The sequence below is a fragment of the Truncatella angustata genome (genome assembly GCF_020726525.1).
Source record: "Truncatella angustata strain MPI-SDFR-AT-0073 chromosome Unknown BKA67scaffold_1, whole genome shotgun sequence".
In the NCBI taxonomy this organism is placed as follows: domain Eukaryota; kingdom Fungi; phylum Ascomycota; class Sordariomycetes; order Amphisphaeriales; family Sporocadaceae; genus Truncatella; species Truncatella angustata.
The window spans coordinates 1,396,611-1,412,922 of NW_025763381.1; the positions used below are offsets into that span (position 1 = coordinate 1,396,611).

The window sequence follows — 16,312 nt, forward strand, 5'->3', positions numbered from 1 at the left end:
AATGCTCATGGCTCAGCCCTCTCCGACTTGCGTAGTTTAAAGGATAGGAACGAGCGAATGAATGAAAGACCAAACCAGATCAGATCAGCTTGACATTGGCCTGCTGGCTCTAGCTTCCTATTCTGCCTCGTCTCTTGTCTCCGTGTCCTTGTCCTGCTCCTGGATCTGGCTTTCCACTTCTTCGGGTGCCGCTAGTATCGCTCGTTGATCAAAGCACGAACCATGCTTTGCTTTGCTTAGCTTAGGGGAGAGACTCAAACAGCGATAATCCCCTCTTCAATCTCACTGTAACACGAGACTTTGGCTTTGGCTTTGATTCAACATCGCCGTCCCGAGCTGTTGGACACACGACAGTAGGTGACGCGGTTACCTGTTCAAGAGTTCTTTGTCATTGCTTATGGTTTGCTTGGGGCCACCGTGCGTGACCAACGGGTGCAAGTGAATTCTTTGCAACCAAGGACACGCCGAAGCAGAGGGCATTAGAAAGCAAGCCCAAGCTAGCCAAGCCCCCTCCTAGAAGTCCCAGTCCCAGTCCCAGTAGTAGTCCCCAGTCTCCAGCCTCCAGCCTCCAGTCTCGAGTCCCCCTTATCTCCTTGTCCTTGAACTGCCTCGTTGGCTCTGAGATCAGAATACTCCGTAGTACGTACGAGCAGCCGAACCCAAAGGTCAATCTACGCACTAAGCGGGATCCTTCCCCCCCCCCCCCCCAAAACGTTGCCAGGTGGGCAGCCAACCAACGTCGGGATCGCGAAACGAAACCCTGGATCGTCTCTGAGAGAGATCACGGTATTCTTAGAGCCCGACATCATCGCCTCGCTGAAACTTGTCCATTCTCACCTGTCTTGTCCTGTCCTCTCTCTTCTCACCTTCACCTCTTCCTTTCCCTCAGTCACTTTTACGCGACAACCACCCCTTTCGTCTCGTTGTCGCCCATTACTTTCACTTACCTAAATTCGACGACGAACCCCGCGATAGAATAGCCTCAATCGGCAGTACCCACCTCGACCGCCATTTGCACTGCACACAATTCCTGTGACTACTTCCTGTTCGCGAACATGTCGTGGAAGCTCACCAAGAGTAAGTCTTTGTTTGCTAGAATCTTCCGCGAAGCTGCAGCCGAAACTCTCTCGCATCGCGCATGTTTACAATACGTTGCCTCCATCCACTTCACATCCGCACTCTCCCCCGTAGTAATACCATTCAACATGATTGGCATCATTGCTGACGCTTGAACTCTAGAACTGAAGGAAACCCACCTGGGGCCCCCTTCCATCTTTTCCCGGTCAGCGTCCACGTCGACTATCACAGACAAAGATGAGAAGCACCCCCAAGCGCCGCCGACTAGCTCGTCACCTGCACCCCCTGACAATACTATTGGTATGTTGCTCTCGAAACAAAACAGACCTTTGCGCAGACTGTTTCCCGCAGCCCCTGCTGACTTGTTTCCTCGTTCAGCTGCCTCCGAAGCCATGGTACAGCAACCTATTGTGAAGCCCCCCAAGCCTGGTATCCTCGTCGTTACCCTCCACGAAGGCCAGGGCTTCTCCTTGCCTGAACAGCACAGACAACAGTTCTCATCACAAGGCCACCAAGGCTCCCAATCGTCGGGCAGCGCATTGAGCGGATCGGTACGGCCCGGCTCAAGAGGCACTCCCGGCTCCTTCATCAACGGCAGACCACAAACTTCAGGGGGAGGTTTCCAAGGCATTCCTTCGAATCACGGGCGATTCTCCAGCAAATATCTCCCCTATGCCTTGCTGGACTTCGACAAGGTCCAAGTCTTTGTCAACTCGGTCTCGGGCAACCCGGAGAACCCGCTCTGGGCCGGCGACAACACCCAGTACAAGTTCGATGTTTCTAGAATCACCGAGCTAGCAGTACACCTCTATATGCGCAACCCCCAGGCACCACCTGGTTCCGGCCGAAGTCAGGATATTTTCCTCGGCGTCGTGCGAATCAACCCGTCGTTCCAGGAAAAGCGAACTTTCGTGGAAGACCCCAAGGCAAGCAAGAAGGACCGCGAGAAGGCGGCAGCAGAATTTGCGGAACAGGAGCGACGATCGGGTCATTCGGGCATTCAGTTTGCGGACGTGCAGTACGGTACGGGCAAGCTCAAGATTGGTGTCCAATATGTGGAGAACCGTGCCGGCAAGCTGCAGATCGATGACTTCGAGCTTCTCAAAGTCGTTGGTAAGGGCAGCTTTGGTAAGGTCATGCAAGTCCGCAAGAAGGACACAAGCCGTATCTACGCGCTCAAGACGATCCGGAAAGCGCACATCATCTCACGATCCGAAGTTGCTCATACTCTGGCCGAGCGGTCAGTCCTCGCTCAGATCAACAACCCCTTCATTGTACCGCTTAAGTTTACTTTCCAATCTCCGGAGAAGCTTTACTTCGTCCTGGCATTCGTCAACGGTGGCGAGTTGTTCCATCATCTCCAAAAGGAGCAGAGATTCGACGTTAACCGCGCACGATTCTATACTGCCGAACTCCTTTGCGCACTGGAATGTCTGCATGGTTTCAACGTCATCTACCGGGACCTGAAGCCTGAGAACATCCTTCTCGATTATCAAGGTCACATCGCTCTTTGTGATTTCGGTCTTTGCAAGTTGGACATGAAGGATGAGGATCGTACAAATACCTTCTGTGGAACACCGGAGTACCTTGCCCCTGAACTTCTGATGGGTCAGGGCTACAACAAGACAGTCGATTGGTGGACTCTTGGTGTATTATTGTACGAGATGCTTACTGGTCTTCCGCCCTTCTATGATGAGAACACCAACGAGATGTATCGCAAGATTCTTGGAGAGCCTCTACACTTCCCTGGCCCAGAAGTTGTGCCTCCAGCTGCCAAGGACTTGCTCACCAGACTCTTGAACCGAGACCCTGCCGAGAGATTAGGAGCCAATGGAAGCGCCGAAATCAAGGCTCATCCTTTCTTCCATGCCATTGACTGGCGTAAGCTGCTTCAGCGAAAGTACGAGCCTACCTTCAAGCCGAGTGTAGTAAGTAACGTGATTATCCCAACGCATATTCTATCTGCTAACATGGCAACAGGTCGATGCCCTCGATACCGCAAACTTTGACAGCGAGTTCACCTCAGAGGCTCCTCAAGACTCATATGTCGAGGGACCAATGCTCTCGCAAACTATGCAAGACCAGTTCCAAGGCTTCAGCTACAATCGCCCGATTGCCGGTCTCGGTGATGCCGGTGGCAGTGTGAAAGATCCCAGTTTCGTGGGTAGCATTCAAGATCGTCGATAGACCGCCTTGGACGGACAAGCCATCTCTCTTTCAACTTTCGAAACAGCAGGCACCAATAAGAAAGAATGTTTCCTTCCTCGTTGAAGCGGACAACAGCGCTAGGGTTGCGTGTGCGAAGCATCTTCGGCTGTGTGTCTCTTGTCTGGTGATGCAGACATGATCAACCGCTTCCGCGATGTTTCAGGTACACGACAACAACGCCCCAACTATGCTCCCATAGATTTCGCCACCTTTCGGGTCTACTTGTTGGGCTAGACAAAACCAACTGTCCTTGAGGAGATTGGTAACCTGGCATACTATGCAGGTCATTGGTTGATGTAGAGTGGCATATGCCCATTTCCCTGCAGGGAAGGTGTCATGGGTACAAGGAAACAGAGTATGTAAATATCAAGCAGGTAGAAGCCACAACAAATCATATGGTGATCCATACACGCATTGTTCATCTGCTATCGACTCGTACGCGCCCACGGCCTTATCATGTGTCTCCGTCCCTTTTCACATTTGACTTGCTCTTACTTTCAGTCCTTTTCGCCTTCCTATCCTTATCTTTGTTCTTGCCTCTCTTCCACCGTCAAGCTCCATCAGTGCCCGAAGAGCCTGAATCATTTTCGGACGCATCTGGAAGATCATAGCTATCCGACGAACTTGAGCTAGATTCCGAAGAGACGTCCGAACTTAGATCCATTAAATTAAGTCTCTTTTCTAGCCTCGCCGTAATTTCGTAGTCATGTCTCACCTGCTCCTTCCTCGCATTAGCAATCTCGTCGGTGTCGCCGTGAGTGTGGAACAAGTGGTAGTCGAACTCCTTGGGGGCCTTGGCAATGGTCTACAGTTTCTTCTTGGACATGACGGCGTGATCCTCGGTGGCGAAGAATCGGATGCCAGGATAGTACTCCAGGATCCGCAGGAAGACTGCGAAGTACATATTAGCACCGCAGCATTGGTAGTTCGGGAACCGCTCCGCCTTTACGAGGAAAGTTGCATATGAGATCTTACCGGAGACTAATCCGTTTCCTTTGAGGTCGTCCACCTGTACCTTGTTAGTCAACTATTCAGCAGCATATTGGTAGATCGATCAAACTTGCCCAGTCCTCCTTTCTGTGCCTGCGGGTTTGCCAGATAATCTCGACCAGCTCCAAAACATATAGACCCGTTTGGGTATGGTTATAGAAGTCGATGCTGGCTAGACCGAACTGTGGTAGCAAGCCATGCGTATTGAGGTACGTGAGTGCAAAATCAACAATAACTGGTGTGTTTATCTAGGGCAATGATCAGCAGGGCAGCTTCTGTCATAGAGAATGGTCCAGAGCAGCGACATAGGTCCCATCCAAGTTTTCATACTTCTTCCCCCGCCTTCGTCCAATGAATATGCCAGTCCCTCATACAGCCTATGCGATACTTCAGAAACTTCAATGAAGGACTTTCCGCGGCCTCTGATGCACTCTGTAATGGATCTGTCGCCCTGAACATTGTCCCAGGAGGCATACGCCAATGGATAAGCATCGAGCTCGGTTATTATAATTTTACTGTCGAACGGCCTGAACGTGAACGTATCGGGTACGCGGTTAAACTGAACGCCATTGAAATGAATCCAATAGTACAAGACTATCAGTGACCAGTATGAAAACTCATTACCGGTAAGTTTTCTAGGGTAGGTAGGTGGAGAGATGTCGGCCACCAGCTACTGCGACAATTTTGTATGCCTAAGGAGTATCGCGACCAAAATCGTTCCGCAACGTGACCTTGTTGGGTATAATATGAGTCATTCAGTTTACTGAGAACTCTTGATCGCAAATTTTGCCGCGAGTTACAGCTACGGCTCGTTTGTGTGAGTTACAGGTCCTAGTGGTCCCGATCGCAATTGGCCGAGGAGCCCGTGGCTGCGGCGAGGGTGGGAGGGAGGACGTTAGTAAAGCCCGTCAAAGTAGTTATATATATGAAATCCCTAGGCTTATAGCGCATCCACAAGTCCTCATAAGCAATGCTCTTTTATTTTTCCCCGCAAGCATCCTCATACTTCTGCACGGGTATCCCAAGGCGATCTTCCATGACCGCAAGCAGTACTTTCAGTTGCTCAAGCAGGTTATGTTCCAAGTGGTCCTAGTGTTCTGATCTATAGACGGCTCTTGGTAATTTTCTGAATTTTCTGAAGGTGCCTCTTGCTCTACTTCAGATGCCGAAAAGCTTTTCTCGTATTGTGATTTTGCCTCATCCCTACTTCTGAATCAGCGGATTTGCGGGCCACCCTTTTGACTCGAGTTTGGGTGTCAGAAATGTCAGCACCGGCGAAGACTATGACTTAATTTATTTTCCTTTCTATTTCTGCAATGAGACTCTGGAGATGACGCTGAAAATCGCCTCGATTTTGTATAAGCCATTTGAAAGGTTTATGGAAGGATATGCCGTAATCAGTCTCCATAAATGATTTCATACTGGGTAATGAATCTTCCGGATCTTCACCATATTGGTGCATGAACTCTATAAAAACAGGAGATTCGACGCATATCTGAGCGATTTCAATTTGACCCTTGAGAAACTTCTCTCCCTTTATATCTTGAACGTCATCGTACGCTTCAGCACTACTTGCTCGATTCATCCAAAAGGTTGCGAGATGCCCAATTCTGTAACACTTTCACTCGGTACGAAGCGCAACTCCAGATTCTGCAAACCTAAGAGGTTGTACATCTCCTTGATTACACAGCTTCTGAAGCACTAAAAATAAGTCTCAGATGTTGATCTGACGTTCCTAGAAAAGTTAAAGCGCCACTTGAAGAAAGACAGACGCAGAAGCCGGGAATTGCGTTGGACCTCCTGGCAGCTTGTACTGAGACTACCACCAGAGGAATGGTTGTTTGTTATTATGGACTCCAAGTGGAAGGTTGGACTTTTATTTACTTAATATGGTATGACCTCAAAAGTCATTAACTTTGGTGGCATTTTAAGTGGAGAGCTAGTAATAGTGATCATTCAAGCTAGTTAGTCTGGTGCAACAGAATATACCTGTAACGACATACTGAGTGCATATCACTGGCTGCGCATAATACCTGAGGCCAGCAGTATATTATGGTGTACAACCTGAACTAGTCTACCTATACCAGGAAGTGCGACCCAGTTGGATTTGGGCGAATATTTGTATCATCGATTTAATAGTCTAGGTTTCTTTAGACCTCCGCAGTGCGCTTAGGTCAGATTGTTTGTATGGAAACTTTGCTCCAGTGTCCCGTATTATGTCCATTCAGGTATCAGCGCTCTCCGAAAACGGTTGAAAACCCTGAATGTGGTTGATGGTGCTCCAATTGTGCGACAGTGCAGATAGGATATGCCGGGATCATTTTGGATTATAATCCATTGTGTGCTTCGCACCGGTGAAACTGCTTGACGATGCTGCCTTCATAAGTATTTATGGTCCTTATTTCAATGTCTCAGAGGTTTCTGACAGTCTAGGGTTCTTTGTTCCTATCTTGGACATAAGTAGTGCAATCTTTTCTAGGATAGAATATTCAAGCGCCAATAGTGACGAAGTGCGTCTGCGGGTCTATCATTCGACTTCTACTCAGGCCATCGTCAGCCACGTCGTGAACACGTTTTGTTGATTTTGAGGAATGAGTACAATGGTGAAAATCAAAATCTGCTTGTTTCTATTCTCAGATGACTATATGGCTCCAATAATTTACACGTCTCCTTTCCGTAAAGAGACTGGTCACCGATGATAAGGATCATAAGGTCCAGCCAACGTTGCCACGGGCGGCTCTGAGTGAGAAACTGGATAATACGACATGTTCGAACTCAAAGGTTTCAAAACACCCGCGGGTGTCATCTCCGACGGCGCTGTATAGCCTGCTTTTGCCTTTTTATTGCTTATCATCCGGGCTGCTACCATTCCAATAAGCGTCATCACAATCAGACCACCAACGGCAGCACCGACGCCAATGCCTATCTGGATACCCTTTTGGGCGGGTTCGCTTATCGAAGTTGGTGTGCTAGTTGTGGCCTCGGCCGTCGTCGCGACGGGCGCTGGAGTCAAAGTAGTTATCGAAGTTGAAGAAGTTGAAAAAGTTGAAGATGGCGTTGACGATTTTGTGGTAGTGGTTTCTATAGCTTTGACTGTAGTCTAAACGAATGTGTAAGCCGACAAGTCTCGGACTTTCAAAGATAAAACTGATAATTGCTCACAGTATTTTTCTTCTGCTCGTCATAATCAAAACTCCACCTGTTAGGGCTATTAAAACCCAAATTATTCTTCTTTTCGTCGCTTCTCAGATTAAACCAGCATGTGTCAACTTTCGTGAAGTCTAGAGTCACGGCAATAGTGCCATTATTCTCAGGCGCAGAGACCTTGTTTTTTTCTGTAAAAGTGTGTAAGTCTCGGCGTGCGTATCAACATGAACATATACGCTAGACTTACGTTCCGCTTTGCCGTCGTCCTTTGTGCAAAAGATGTACAACGTCGGGTCTGAGAAATTGGACTGATATTTGACCTCGATCGTGTTCATGTAGTAGAATGTCAAATCCTTCTCCGTCGGAAACAAGAATTTGTTCTCAAATGCGAACACACCCTGTGCGCACGTCCACAACGCCAAAAGAGTATTTGTAGACAGCCGCATTTCGAAGTAGACGTATAGTTCGCGCCAAATTAGAGTTAAGTGATTATAATGCCAAATCAGTAGGGCTGAAATCTCGAGGCGCGCCAGCGGTCTGATCTTATATGGAAGAGCGCGAAACTAGACAAACACTGCAATCCTTTGAAGTATGGCTTGTGCATAGTATGCCAGCGCCTACGGATCCCATATGCAGCATCGCTGCTTGTTCATTTGAGCTCAGCCTCAGCTCCAAGGATGTGATAGTAGCATGGTCAAGCATGGCCCAGTCGTAGGATTTTGGCTCGCGTCACTATCCCCGAAACAGGTTGGACTATGCTCTTTAGCGTTACTATTTTCGATTTGACCCCAGGCCCATCTTCTGTCGCCCCTTGAAATCCCATCACCCTACCCGCGCAGTCATGCTTATTTGGACCGTTGGAAAAGAGTCCTTTAAACGACGAAAGGGGCTTCGCCATTTGGCTACATAAATGGTGACTGTTTGTTTGCTGACGTGCACGCAGTAATTGCCCTCTGCCACGCTAAGCCGGCGGTTACCACAATCGCAAGGCCCAGATATAATCAATCCGCCATTTGACCAATATGAGACGATTCGTCTCACGAAAAACCGGCGCCCCCAAAATACACGCAACGCTCGACGTAAGGTAGACTTTTCAATCAAGTATATGCGTAATTTTCTCCGGGTCCATGGTCTTGATCTTATATGTTTGAGAGTCCGCACACGAGCAGCTGAACTTTTATGGCGTGCTTCATGCCGCGGAATTAACGTACCATAGATGTATGAATGTCCGCGTGCACATGCGATGAGCCAGTTACGATTCGCTCATTGAGCCTTGTTTTGGGAACCTTATGCTCGAAGTCGAGAGTATCCGCGCCCGAACAACGCTTGCCTTCACCTCAACTGACAAGGAGTCGATTTCCACCATGAGTATATCTGTCAGCGGGTCGCCGGGCGCAGTCGATGCACCGATGAGACGGCCGCCCATTCGCCTTGCTTACAGTCCAACCGCCTGCCAATAATATCCTTCATTTCGACCTCAATCATGTTATTCTGTGGTGAGTCTGACGATTCTGGGTCATGCCAAGGACTTTCAACCTCAAAGTCCCGTCGCCCATCCAAAAGGGTTATTGTAGCAGAAATATCGGAAGAACTGTGGTAAGCGCAATACTATTTCAGAATATCCTCGCGACAATCCAACTAGTACCTTTAGTCGTCGGTATAATTCCTCCTACGGGAATACGTCTTTGTTGGTGTGGTTTTGAGTCAACATGAAGTTGGACTCAGCGATGCTAAACGTTGGCGCAAGCCAGTATCGTGCCCGGACCCGCGACACGATTAGTAGTAGACTTTATATGCCAATCACGATGTGTTATTACTTATTGAAGATTTATGGGCTTTACCTCACAATGAGACGAAGATAATCTCTCGTTGTCACAATATAGACGTGAGGTTTGGAGATAAGAAATTCCTCGGAACGAGCAGCCCATAGCTTCACCAATGCCTTGTCTCATGTCTTAATTCCACGCCTCCACATATTGAGAAAACGAACCAGGAAACGATCAACAAGGAAGAGCTATAACGTAGATGTCGCCGAAATTGTTTCCTCCAAAGATTGGTCTCTGGCCAAGCTCGCCTGGTCATAAGTTAGCTCAGCACACGGTCCCCCGCCGAACCTTGGAGTGACAGCCGAAGGACAGTTAAGTTGGCTGATTGACACAGTATGCACACCGACTTACCGGCCCTAAACGCCGATAAGCGACCCGACGATCTGGGGAAGATGATGATTTTTGGGGATGAGTTGGGCTAGCGCTTACGCGGTAGTCAGGAGGCCTAGATGGTTGTAGCCAGCCAGCCAGCTCTTCGATCGTCTTCGAAATGAAATTGTTACCGACATGATACTAGAGGTCGATCTTAAATCCTTATATCAATCAAAGAACAGGCTACAGTTAGCGTTGAATAGATCTCGAAGACATGCCGATTTGACCTAGTAGCCATTTCAAATAACAGATAGCAATATCCCATGGCAGATTGGCTGTTATTTCTAGCAGTGAATACTGTCCCGTGTTATAGAACTTCAACATCTTGAGAAGTGTCCGTCGAAACGGTCAAAGGTCTTGAACGGCGTGACGTTGAGGCTCCATTTTTTGTACGTACATACTACTGAATAGCTACGATGTAGCAAGGTTTAGGTAGCCCGGCTAGCTGCCAAAAACATGGTTTGCGGTAGTGTGACTACTAAACCCTAGCCTCTTGACATCCAATATAAAACATGACTTCTTTTCTAATAACAGTTACCGTGGTATTGAACTCGTTCTAATGACTAGACGCGGCTCTCGGTCAGCTGCCAGGATGAAATTCTCCGCGGCTTCCACCAGCGCTTTGAGCATCAGTTTGACACAGTGTACAAACCTCAGCCGTTGGTAGGTTGAAAGCCATAGAACACCTTAGCGTACCCACAGTTACTGTAATGGTCATCCAGTTGTTCAATGGTATTATTGAAGGAGGTTTGCTGCTATATGCGGGTCTACGAAGGTAATCAAGATCTTGTACACAAAAGTATTGGCGTTACTCGGGGCACATGAATGTTGGCATTGTCAGCAACTAATGAACGTGTTTATTCGTAGCTCCACAAGAATTGGGAACTAGACTAATGGTTGTATACACCCGGCGGGCTCAATGCCGCATGTTAGATGAATACTGTGATAAAACACTGGAACTCTACCAAGATCCATAAAACGCAGCTTTCATCATCCACCACTGCTACAGTTGTTCTTACAATAGTAGCAGGCCACTGTGTGTGAAAACCCAGCCGACATAGATGTATCGTGTCGAGATTCCAATCTTCCTCTCGAAGAAAACAAGATGATCGTAGAATGGCTATGCTATTCCAAATACTGGACTCAAACATGACGACATTTTTGTTGTGAAAATGCAATGAATACGTCAAAGTCTCGATCAAACGCCTTGTGTCTAGATCTAAAGCACTCCGAGGCCTCTTCGTTGGCCGTGCTGGAGTGAACCACAGGAGGCGATTGATGATGTCACTTCATAGATGAAGTGTGCATCTAACAGTGGAACTTATCCCTCTTTCTACCATTTCTGCATTAGTAGGATATGATATTGAGCTGAGAAAAAAGGGTTCTCGGATCTTCAGCTGCCGATAAACAACTCAATAGAGCCATTATGACCGTTTTTCCCGCAGGAGCGCCCATCATGTAGAGGACTGGTACTCTGGTTCATGTATAGTCTTGTGGATCACAAAGATATCATTACCGCCTGGATACCCCAAGACTTACTGAAGCTTTCGTTTGTTATTTCCTACCGAATCACAGCGAAACGTAGTGATATGTTGCCGGCAATCGATTACCAGATCACTGATAACACACTGGAGCATTTGTCTCCTTGCTGGTGAAGCCTGCTGGTTATCAATAGTCAATGTCCCTGTTAGATCCCAACATGCTTGATGACTACGTCCAAAACCATGGTACTTAGGATAAGCCATCCAACCCCTGGCACGACCCAAAGGACTGGTAAGAATGAACCCAGTCTTGGATGCATTAGCTCTTTCACTCCATGGTCGAAAACATTCATCCGCTACCAATCAGGTTCGCTGAAAATCACATTCTACCAAACTCAGTTATACGCTTGAAATGAATTTCGGTAGGCCTGCCGCTTTAGTTTCCGGCTCGTATAAAATTAGACATTGGGCTGGGCTCAGAAATATTGCTAGCACTGCCCATCCACATCGCAGGAAGGCATCTAGCGCTCTGGTGTCCCAACTGCCCAAGACATAGTGCCTGCTTGGACGCTCGTGTAGTTTTTCGGATCATGTAGATTAGGACACTAATGCTATACGATATTGACTTTTAGCGACTTGTCCATCACGAATACATGTGTCACGTTATAAATGACGCTGCTCGTAGTAGTAGTGGCTGCAAACAACCGCCTTGAGCGAATATGACCGCTTCACTTACGAGCTTCTGTCCGTACCACGATGTGTTCTTCTCAGACTTACTCTGTTGTATCGCTAATTGGTCTTCGTCATGTATAAGAGATACTGAGACCAATGTTTGTGTTTCTGAAGGGTTCGATACTAACTGTCCTGTGTTGAAAAAGAATCTGCGATGATATGAATCTTATTGATAACGCTAGTTATATCAACCTCTGTAGAGTACATACTCGAGCATCTACGGTTGGACAAGTAGCAAAGGTAGATTCCTTCTAATCATTTGATGGCTGCTTCTTCTAGCCACCCGGGCACCAAGCCGGGAACCTCGGGGAATAGGAAATCACTCGGTGCCGAGGCCGTGTGTCAACTCGTGATGGTAACTGGTAGGCGGACAGAACTACATATTTCTTAGATCCGTGCAAGTCGATAAAGTGAATCTGCTACTACTAGGTTGACACGTCGGCAGCTCGTCCCCAGTAAGTTCGGCGGCGTGTTCGGAACACTGCACTCCCGTTCTCCTTTTAACAAAGTTTACAGCTCGATCCTGAACATATTGGAGTCCAGTCATCACCACACTACGTATTAGCCCTCTAAACACTGCTTTTACGTTATGGCTTTGAGTATCCTACCTAAAATGGTCGAGACCATTACCACCTTACAGTTTTCTCGCACAGGTAGCTGGTTGTCTAACCCACAGTGCATTGTCTACCAGTAGGCTACTCTGGTGTATGGATCGACCAGATTTCGTTGGCGATCATCATAGATTCAGAGCGACATCTTCATGCATGAAACCATAGTTCGCAGCGTGGCACCTCGGGAAGGGGAAGGGAAGGGGAAAGGGAAAGGTGAAAAGGGGTGTGGAGGTGGGGAGCAGATCTGAATATGTTTGGATATAAATACCCAAGAGCCTGCCCATCATACCCTCTTCAGCTTTCTTTGTTCATATCATCTTCATACTAAGACTACTGACCTGTAAAACACCGAAAGTTTCTTCAACATGCATATCATCAACTTTCTTACCACTGCAGTTCTCCAGGCTGCTCTGGTACGCGCGGCACCAGGTGCTGATCTCGGCATCTCTGTTCGAGACGGCTCGTGCCCTGGCGATCAGACATGGTGTGGCTGGACGAAGTCATGCAAGTGTGACAACGACTACGTATGGGACAGCAAGAAGCAGAAGTGCCACTACCCAGTATGGCCGAAGCCCGTCTGCCCGACCGGCCAGAAGGGCTATTGCGGCAAGAGCCAGAGCGAGTACTGCGAATACGGTGAGTTACCCTCCTCGCGGAGCCATCATGCCCGCTGCTTTTCCACCTTTGACTTGTCTACTGACACGAGGCGTGGTTGGTAGATGCCGGGAACGACTATTGCAATGACGACGGGCATAACAAGGTCTTTTGCTGCGCGAAGAAAGACCTCCCGGACAAGCTGAAGGACAAGTGCCCCAACGACCATCCCTCGTGCAAGGCGACGCAGGTGTGGGACGGCGACTCGAAGAGTTGCAAGTGCCCTAAGGGCAAGGTCTGGCGTGACGACAAGTGCAAGCATCCCGTCATGCCCAAGCCCTCCTGCTCTGGCCAGCAGAAGCCTTGCTGTGCTAAGAACCAGAAGGACTGGTGCGCCTATGGTGAGTGATTCCATTCCTTCAAGCCTAGTACGCGTACAGAGCTGATAAGCTTTACAGATGAGTCGAAGAAGGAGTGCTCTAACAATGGAAAACACATCACCTTTTGTGCAGCACCTGGCAAGGAGCAACAGTATTGCGACAATTATTGGAACTAAAACTGGGATGAGTCGGAAGGGGGAAATGTCCCGAAGCTCAAAACTAGCAACATGCGGAGGCCACACCAGTTCGTTCATGGGCTGTTATTCATCTTTCTTCTCAACTTTGTCCACTCTCTAGGCTATCTTTATTTGCTTCCCCTTGCAAAAGCTATAGCTAATATATAACTATAATGAATTCGTGTGTTGGTTTAAATATTGTATCTCCGTGGTTCATTTTTGCTATTTCTGCTTGAATAGAGCTCAACCTAGAACAACTGATACTTCATGATTCTTTATGCTTATACTTTTTCTTTGCCATTAATAACATACTGTTTTAAAAACATGTCCAAGAAAGACGTTGATAACAGTTCAAGTAATCAGATGTCATGACAGTAGTTATCGATATAAAATAAACTGAACAAGGATACGTCGATGACTAAAGTGGTTGCTATTGAGGATGCTGAATAAGTGTGTGGTAATACTTTTCCGGCATCACATCGGACTTCGCTATTGATGAGATGGATGCTCCGTCGAAGACGCTGTTGAGCTCTACCGCGTAGGATTTGTCCAGATGGATCCGATAAGCTGTATCGCGGTACTCGTGGCCACTAATTCTTCCATGGACTACGTTTAGTAATCATCACATTCCAGAATCATAAATCATGGTCTTCTATTCGGCTATGTAAGCACTGAGTCCGAAGAAATGCCAATACCCGTATCCGGCTTTACACATCTAATACGTAAGACGACGTGATCGGTCGGTTCCTTTGGTCCAACGGAGTCGAACCGTCTCATTGAAAAATAATTAAAAAAATAATCTTGCTTTTCATAAGGTTACACCAACGAGGTCAGGTGCAATATAGCGCCGTGGCTGATCTCATCGTAGTGATTGTCAAGGATTGATGGATGCTGAGAATCTAGGGTCATGAAACTCGCTTTCGTCATCAAGGCCAAGACAGAGCTGGGACGCGTAAGTTGAGAGGAAGATGGCATTGTCTCAAACCTGAACGTCCGCCAAAATTCTTCAGGCATATATCCCAGCCGAAGTGATAGGGTATCCGTATGGGGTATCGGCGTCGGCATCAGCATCTGGCACGGGTCCGCAAGATGTCTTCTGTCACAACCCCTCCTAAAAATACACGGTATCACAAGGTCATATAGCGCTGTCTCGACTTTCAAAGGAATCAAAGGCATCTCGGGAAACAGGCTGCGAATGAATTGGCGTGTAGACGGGTTGCCATCTACGGGGATGCCGACGAAAGTATCTGTGTCTGCGAATACTTCCAAGACGGCCAAAACAAGTTTGCTCGCCGAGAGTTTGTACCAAAGGCAGACAGCCGGAAATACCTGTATTTGTTGGTGAATATACTTGGAGCAAAGGTACAGTAGCGTTTCAACGGATAGTGTAACTGTAGTAAGGCTGCATAAGAGGCATGCGATCACGCGGTGGCATACGTTGCCGCCTAGGCGAGGCGGCGCCTTACCTTGGAGCATGCCGATAGGCTGGTATCGATGATATGTACGTCGCATGCGAGCTTCGATAGTTAAGAAGTAGTCTAGAAGCCACCGAGGCCACAAGACTGGAACATCGCTCAAATGCCTGACACAACAGATGTGATCTACTGCTGTCCATAATGCGTCTTCCATAACCCATCCCACGTTTCCTTGTTGATAGCGAACTCTCGCGCATAATCCCTTTCCAACTCGTGTGCTCTCTTTCCGAGCAGTACCAGACTGTGTAGCGGCGGGCCAAGGGCATCATCGCTGTCACAGAGCTCCTTTAATGTGCCTGCAACAAACTTCTCCGTCTTAGCCCCAACTCTTGCGGCGCCAATGGCCAGACTATCGGGTCCATAGACGCCCTCTTTTCTCTCCTCCTCGACCTCTAGCATCTGCTGGGCGCACTGGCTAACAGTCATGAAACGCGGCGGCTCGTAGATCAATCGTCCTCGGGCCATATTCTCCAGACTCTGCTCCTTGACCTTGATATCCAACAGCACCAGCGTGTGCAGTCCCACGTCCCTGTTCTCCTTCACGCGATCGTAGAAGCTGCTCGGACGCCAGTTGTCCAGGAAGAAGACCATACTGACGGTCTGGCCAAAGTTGTACAGCTGCAGACCGGTGGCACCGATGCCCGACATGATGGAGGCGTTGGGGATGGTTCGCACGGGGATGTGGAGCTCGCGCGCCCGCAGGATGAGGTCGGTGTGGGTCGTGGCGCCGAAGGGGTCGCCCACTACGCAGAAGGCGACGTCGACGTTGGCGGCGTCGCGCAGGATCTCGTCGCTGTTGGACTCGACCATTTCGCGGTCGGCGATTGTGATGGATCGGCCATAGTAGGACTCCTACTGTGGGGATTAGCGTTAGCTCTTCAGACTGGAGCGAGGCAAGGTCTTATGGGAGTAGGGAGCGGATTATATTTACCAGAACAGCTTGGTCTACGAGAAGGATGCTGGTGTAGGCTTCGAGGTAGACACGGTCGGCTTTCTTGACAACGTCCAGACCCTTGACAGTAATATCAGTCTCGTCGCCAAGACCCAGGCCGACAAGGTAAAGCATTGCGGAGTGTATGTACGCTGCTTGTCCCGTTCTGCGGTTGTAGTGATGCAAGAAACCAGTGAAGCGACGGCAAGACTCACGATTAAGGGCCAAGTCAGGATATGAAATTTTGGAGGGGTAAATTCTGAAAGTATGCCTGGACAGGCGGAGGGGGGGCGGATGGAGGGGTAGCTTCGC

The 16,312-nt window shown here is 48.4% G+C and overlaps 5 protein-coding genes across 5 annotated transcripts; 2 read left to right on the forward strand and 3 right to left on the reverse strand.

Annotated features, from left to right (window-relative positions):
- Positions 1 to 680: 680 nt before the first annotated feature.
- BKA67DRAFT_544133 (kinase-like domain-containing protein) lies at positions 681 to 3,699 on the forward strand. Its single transcript, XM_046101244.1, has 4 exons — positions 681 to 1,077; positions 1,240 to 1,377; positions 1,456 to 3,005; positions 3,058 to 3,699. The coding sequence occupies exons 1-4, from the start codon at positions 1,056 to 1,058 to the stop codon at positions 3,262 to 3,264; spliced, it is 1,917 nt and encodes a 638-aa protein (XP_045963452.1). The 5' UTR covers positions 681 to 1,055; the 3' UTR covers positions 3,265 to 3,699.
- A 3,180-nt stretch (positions 3,700 to 6,879) lies between these two features.
- Positions 6,880 to 7,992, reverse strand: BKA67DRAFT_10705 (uncharacterized protein). Its single transcript, XM_046094863.1, has 3 exons — positions 7,670 to 7,992; positions 7,438 to 7,610; positions 6,880 to 7,375 (listed from the first exon to the last, which is right to left on the reverse strand). Exons 1-3 carry the CDS (start codon positions 7,866 to 7,868, stop codon positions 6,965 to 6,967), a joined length of 783 nt encoding a protein of 260 aa, XP_045963453.1. The 5' UTR covers positions 7,869 to 7,992; the 3' UTR covers positions 6,880 to 6,964.
- A 4,769-nt stretch (positions 7,993 to 12,761) lies between these two features.
- Positions 12,762 to 14,064, forward strand: BKA67DRAFT_685872 (uncharacterized protein). Its single transcript, XM_046109015.1, has 3 exons — positions 12,762 to 13,080; positions 13,164 to 13,439; positions 13,497 to 14,064. The coding sequence occupies exons 1-3, from the start codon at positions 12,810 to 12,812 to the stop codon at positions 13,592 to 13,594; spliced, it is 645 nt and encodes a 214-aa protein (XP_045963454.1). The 5' UTR covers positions 12,762 to 12,809; the 3' UTR covers positions 13,595 to 14,064.
- Positions 14,065 to 14,370: 306 nt separating this feature from the next.
- On the reverse strand, positions 14,371 to 15,464 carry BKA67DRAFT_10744 (uncharacterized protein). The gene has a single exon (XM_046094867.1). The coding sequence runs from the start codon at positions 15,221 to 15,223 to the stop codon at positions 14,411 to 14,413; it is 813 nt and encodes a 270-aa protein (XP_045963455.1). The 5' UTR covers positions 15,224 to 15,464; the 3' UTR covers positions 14,371 to 14,410.
- BKA67DRAFT_510927 (tetrapyrrole methylase) lies at positions 15,196 to 16,135 on the reverse strand (the record flags this gene model as incomplete). Its single annotated transcript, XM_046097367.1, has 2 exons — positions 15,196 to 15,921; positions 16,001 to 16,135. 2 exons carry the CDS (start codon positions 16,133 to 16,135, stop codon positions 15,196 to 15,198), a joined length of 861 nt encoding a protein of 286 aa, XP_045963456.1.
- Between the last annotated feature and the right edge of the window lie 177 nt (positions 16,136 to 16,312).

Coding starts and splice junctions, on each gene's coding strand:
- BKA67DRAFT_544133 (XM_046101244.1), top strand. CDS start 1,056: ATGTCGTGGAAGCTCACCAAGA. Junction 1,078..1,239: donor GTCGTGGAAGCTCACCAAGA/GTAAGTCTTTGT, acceptor CTTGAACTCTAG/AACTGAAGGAAACCCACCTG. Junction 1,378..1,455: donor ACCCCCTGACAATACTATTG/GTATGTTGCTCT, acceptor TTCCTCGTTCAG/CTGCCTCCGAAGCCATGGTA.
- BKA67DRAFT_10705 (XM_046094863.1), bottom strand. CDS start 7,868: ATGCGGCTGTCTACAAATACTCTTTTGGCGTTGTGGACGTGCGCACAG. Junction 7,611..7,669: donor GGACGACGGCAAAGCGGAAC/GTAAGTCTAGCG, acceptor ACACTTTTACAG/AAAAAAACAAGGTCTCTGCG. Junction 7,376..7,437: donor ACGAGCAGAAGAAAAATACT/GTGAGCAATTAT, acceptor ACATTCGTTTAG/ACTACAGTCAAAGCTATAGA.
- BKA67DRAFT_10744 (XM_046094867.1), bottom strand. CDS start 15,223: ATGGAAGACGCATTATGGACAGCAGTAGATCACATCTGTTGTGTCAGG.
- BKA67DRAFT_685872 (XM_046109015.1), top strand. CDS start 12,810: ATGCATATCATCAACTTTCTTACCACTGCAGTTCTCCAGGCTGCTCTG. Junction 13,081..13,163: donor GAGCGAGTACTGCGAATACG/GTGAGTTACCCT, acceptor CGTGGTTGGTAG/ATGCCGGGAACGACTATTGC. Junction 13,440..13,496: donor GAAGGACTGGTGCGCCTATG/GTGAGTGATTCC, acceptor TAAGCTTTACAG/ATGAGTCGAAGAAGGAGTGC.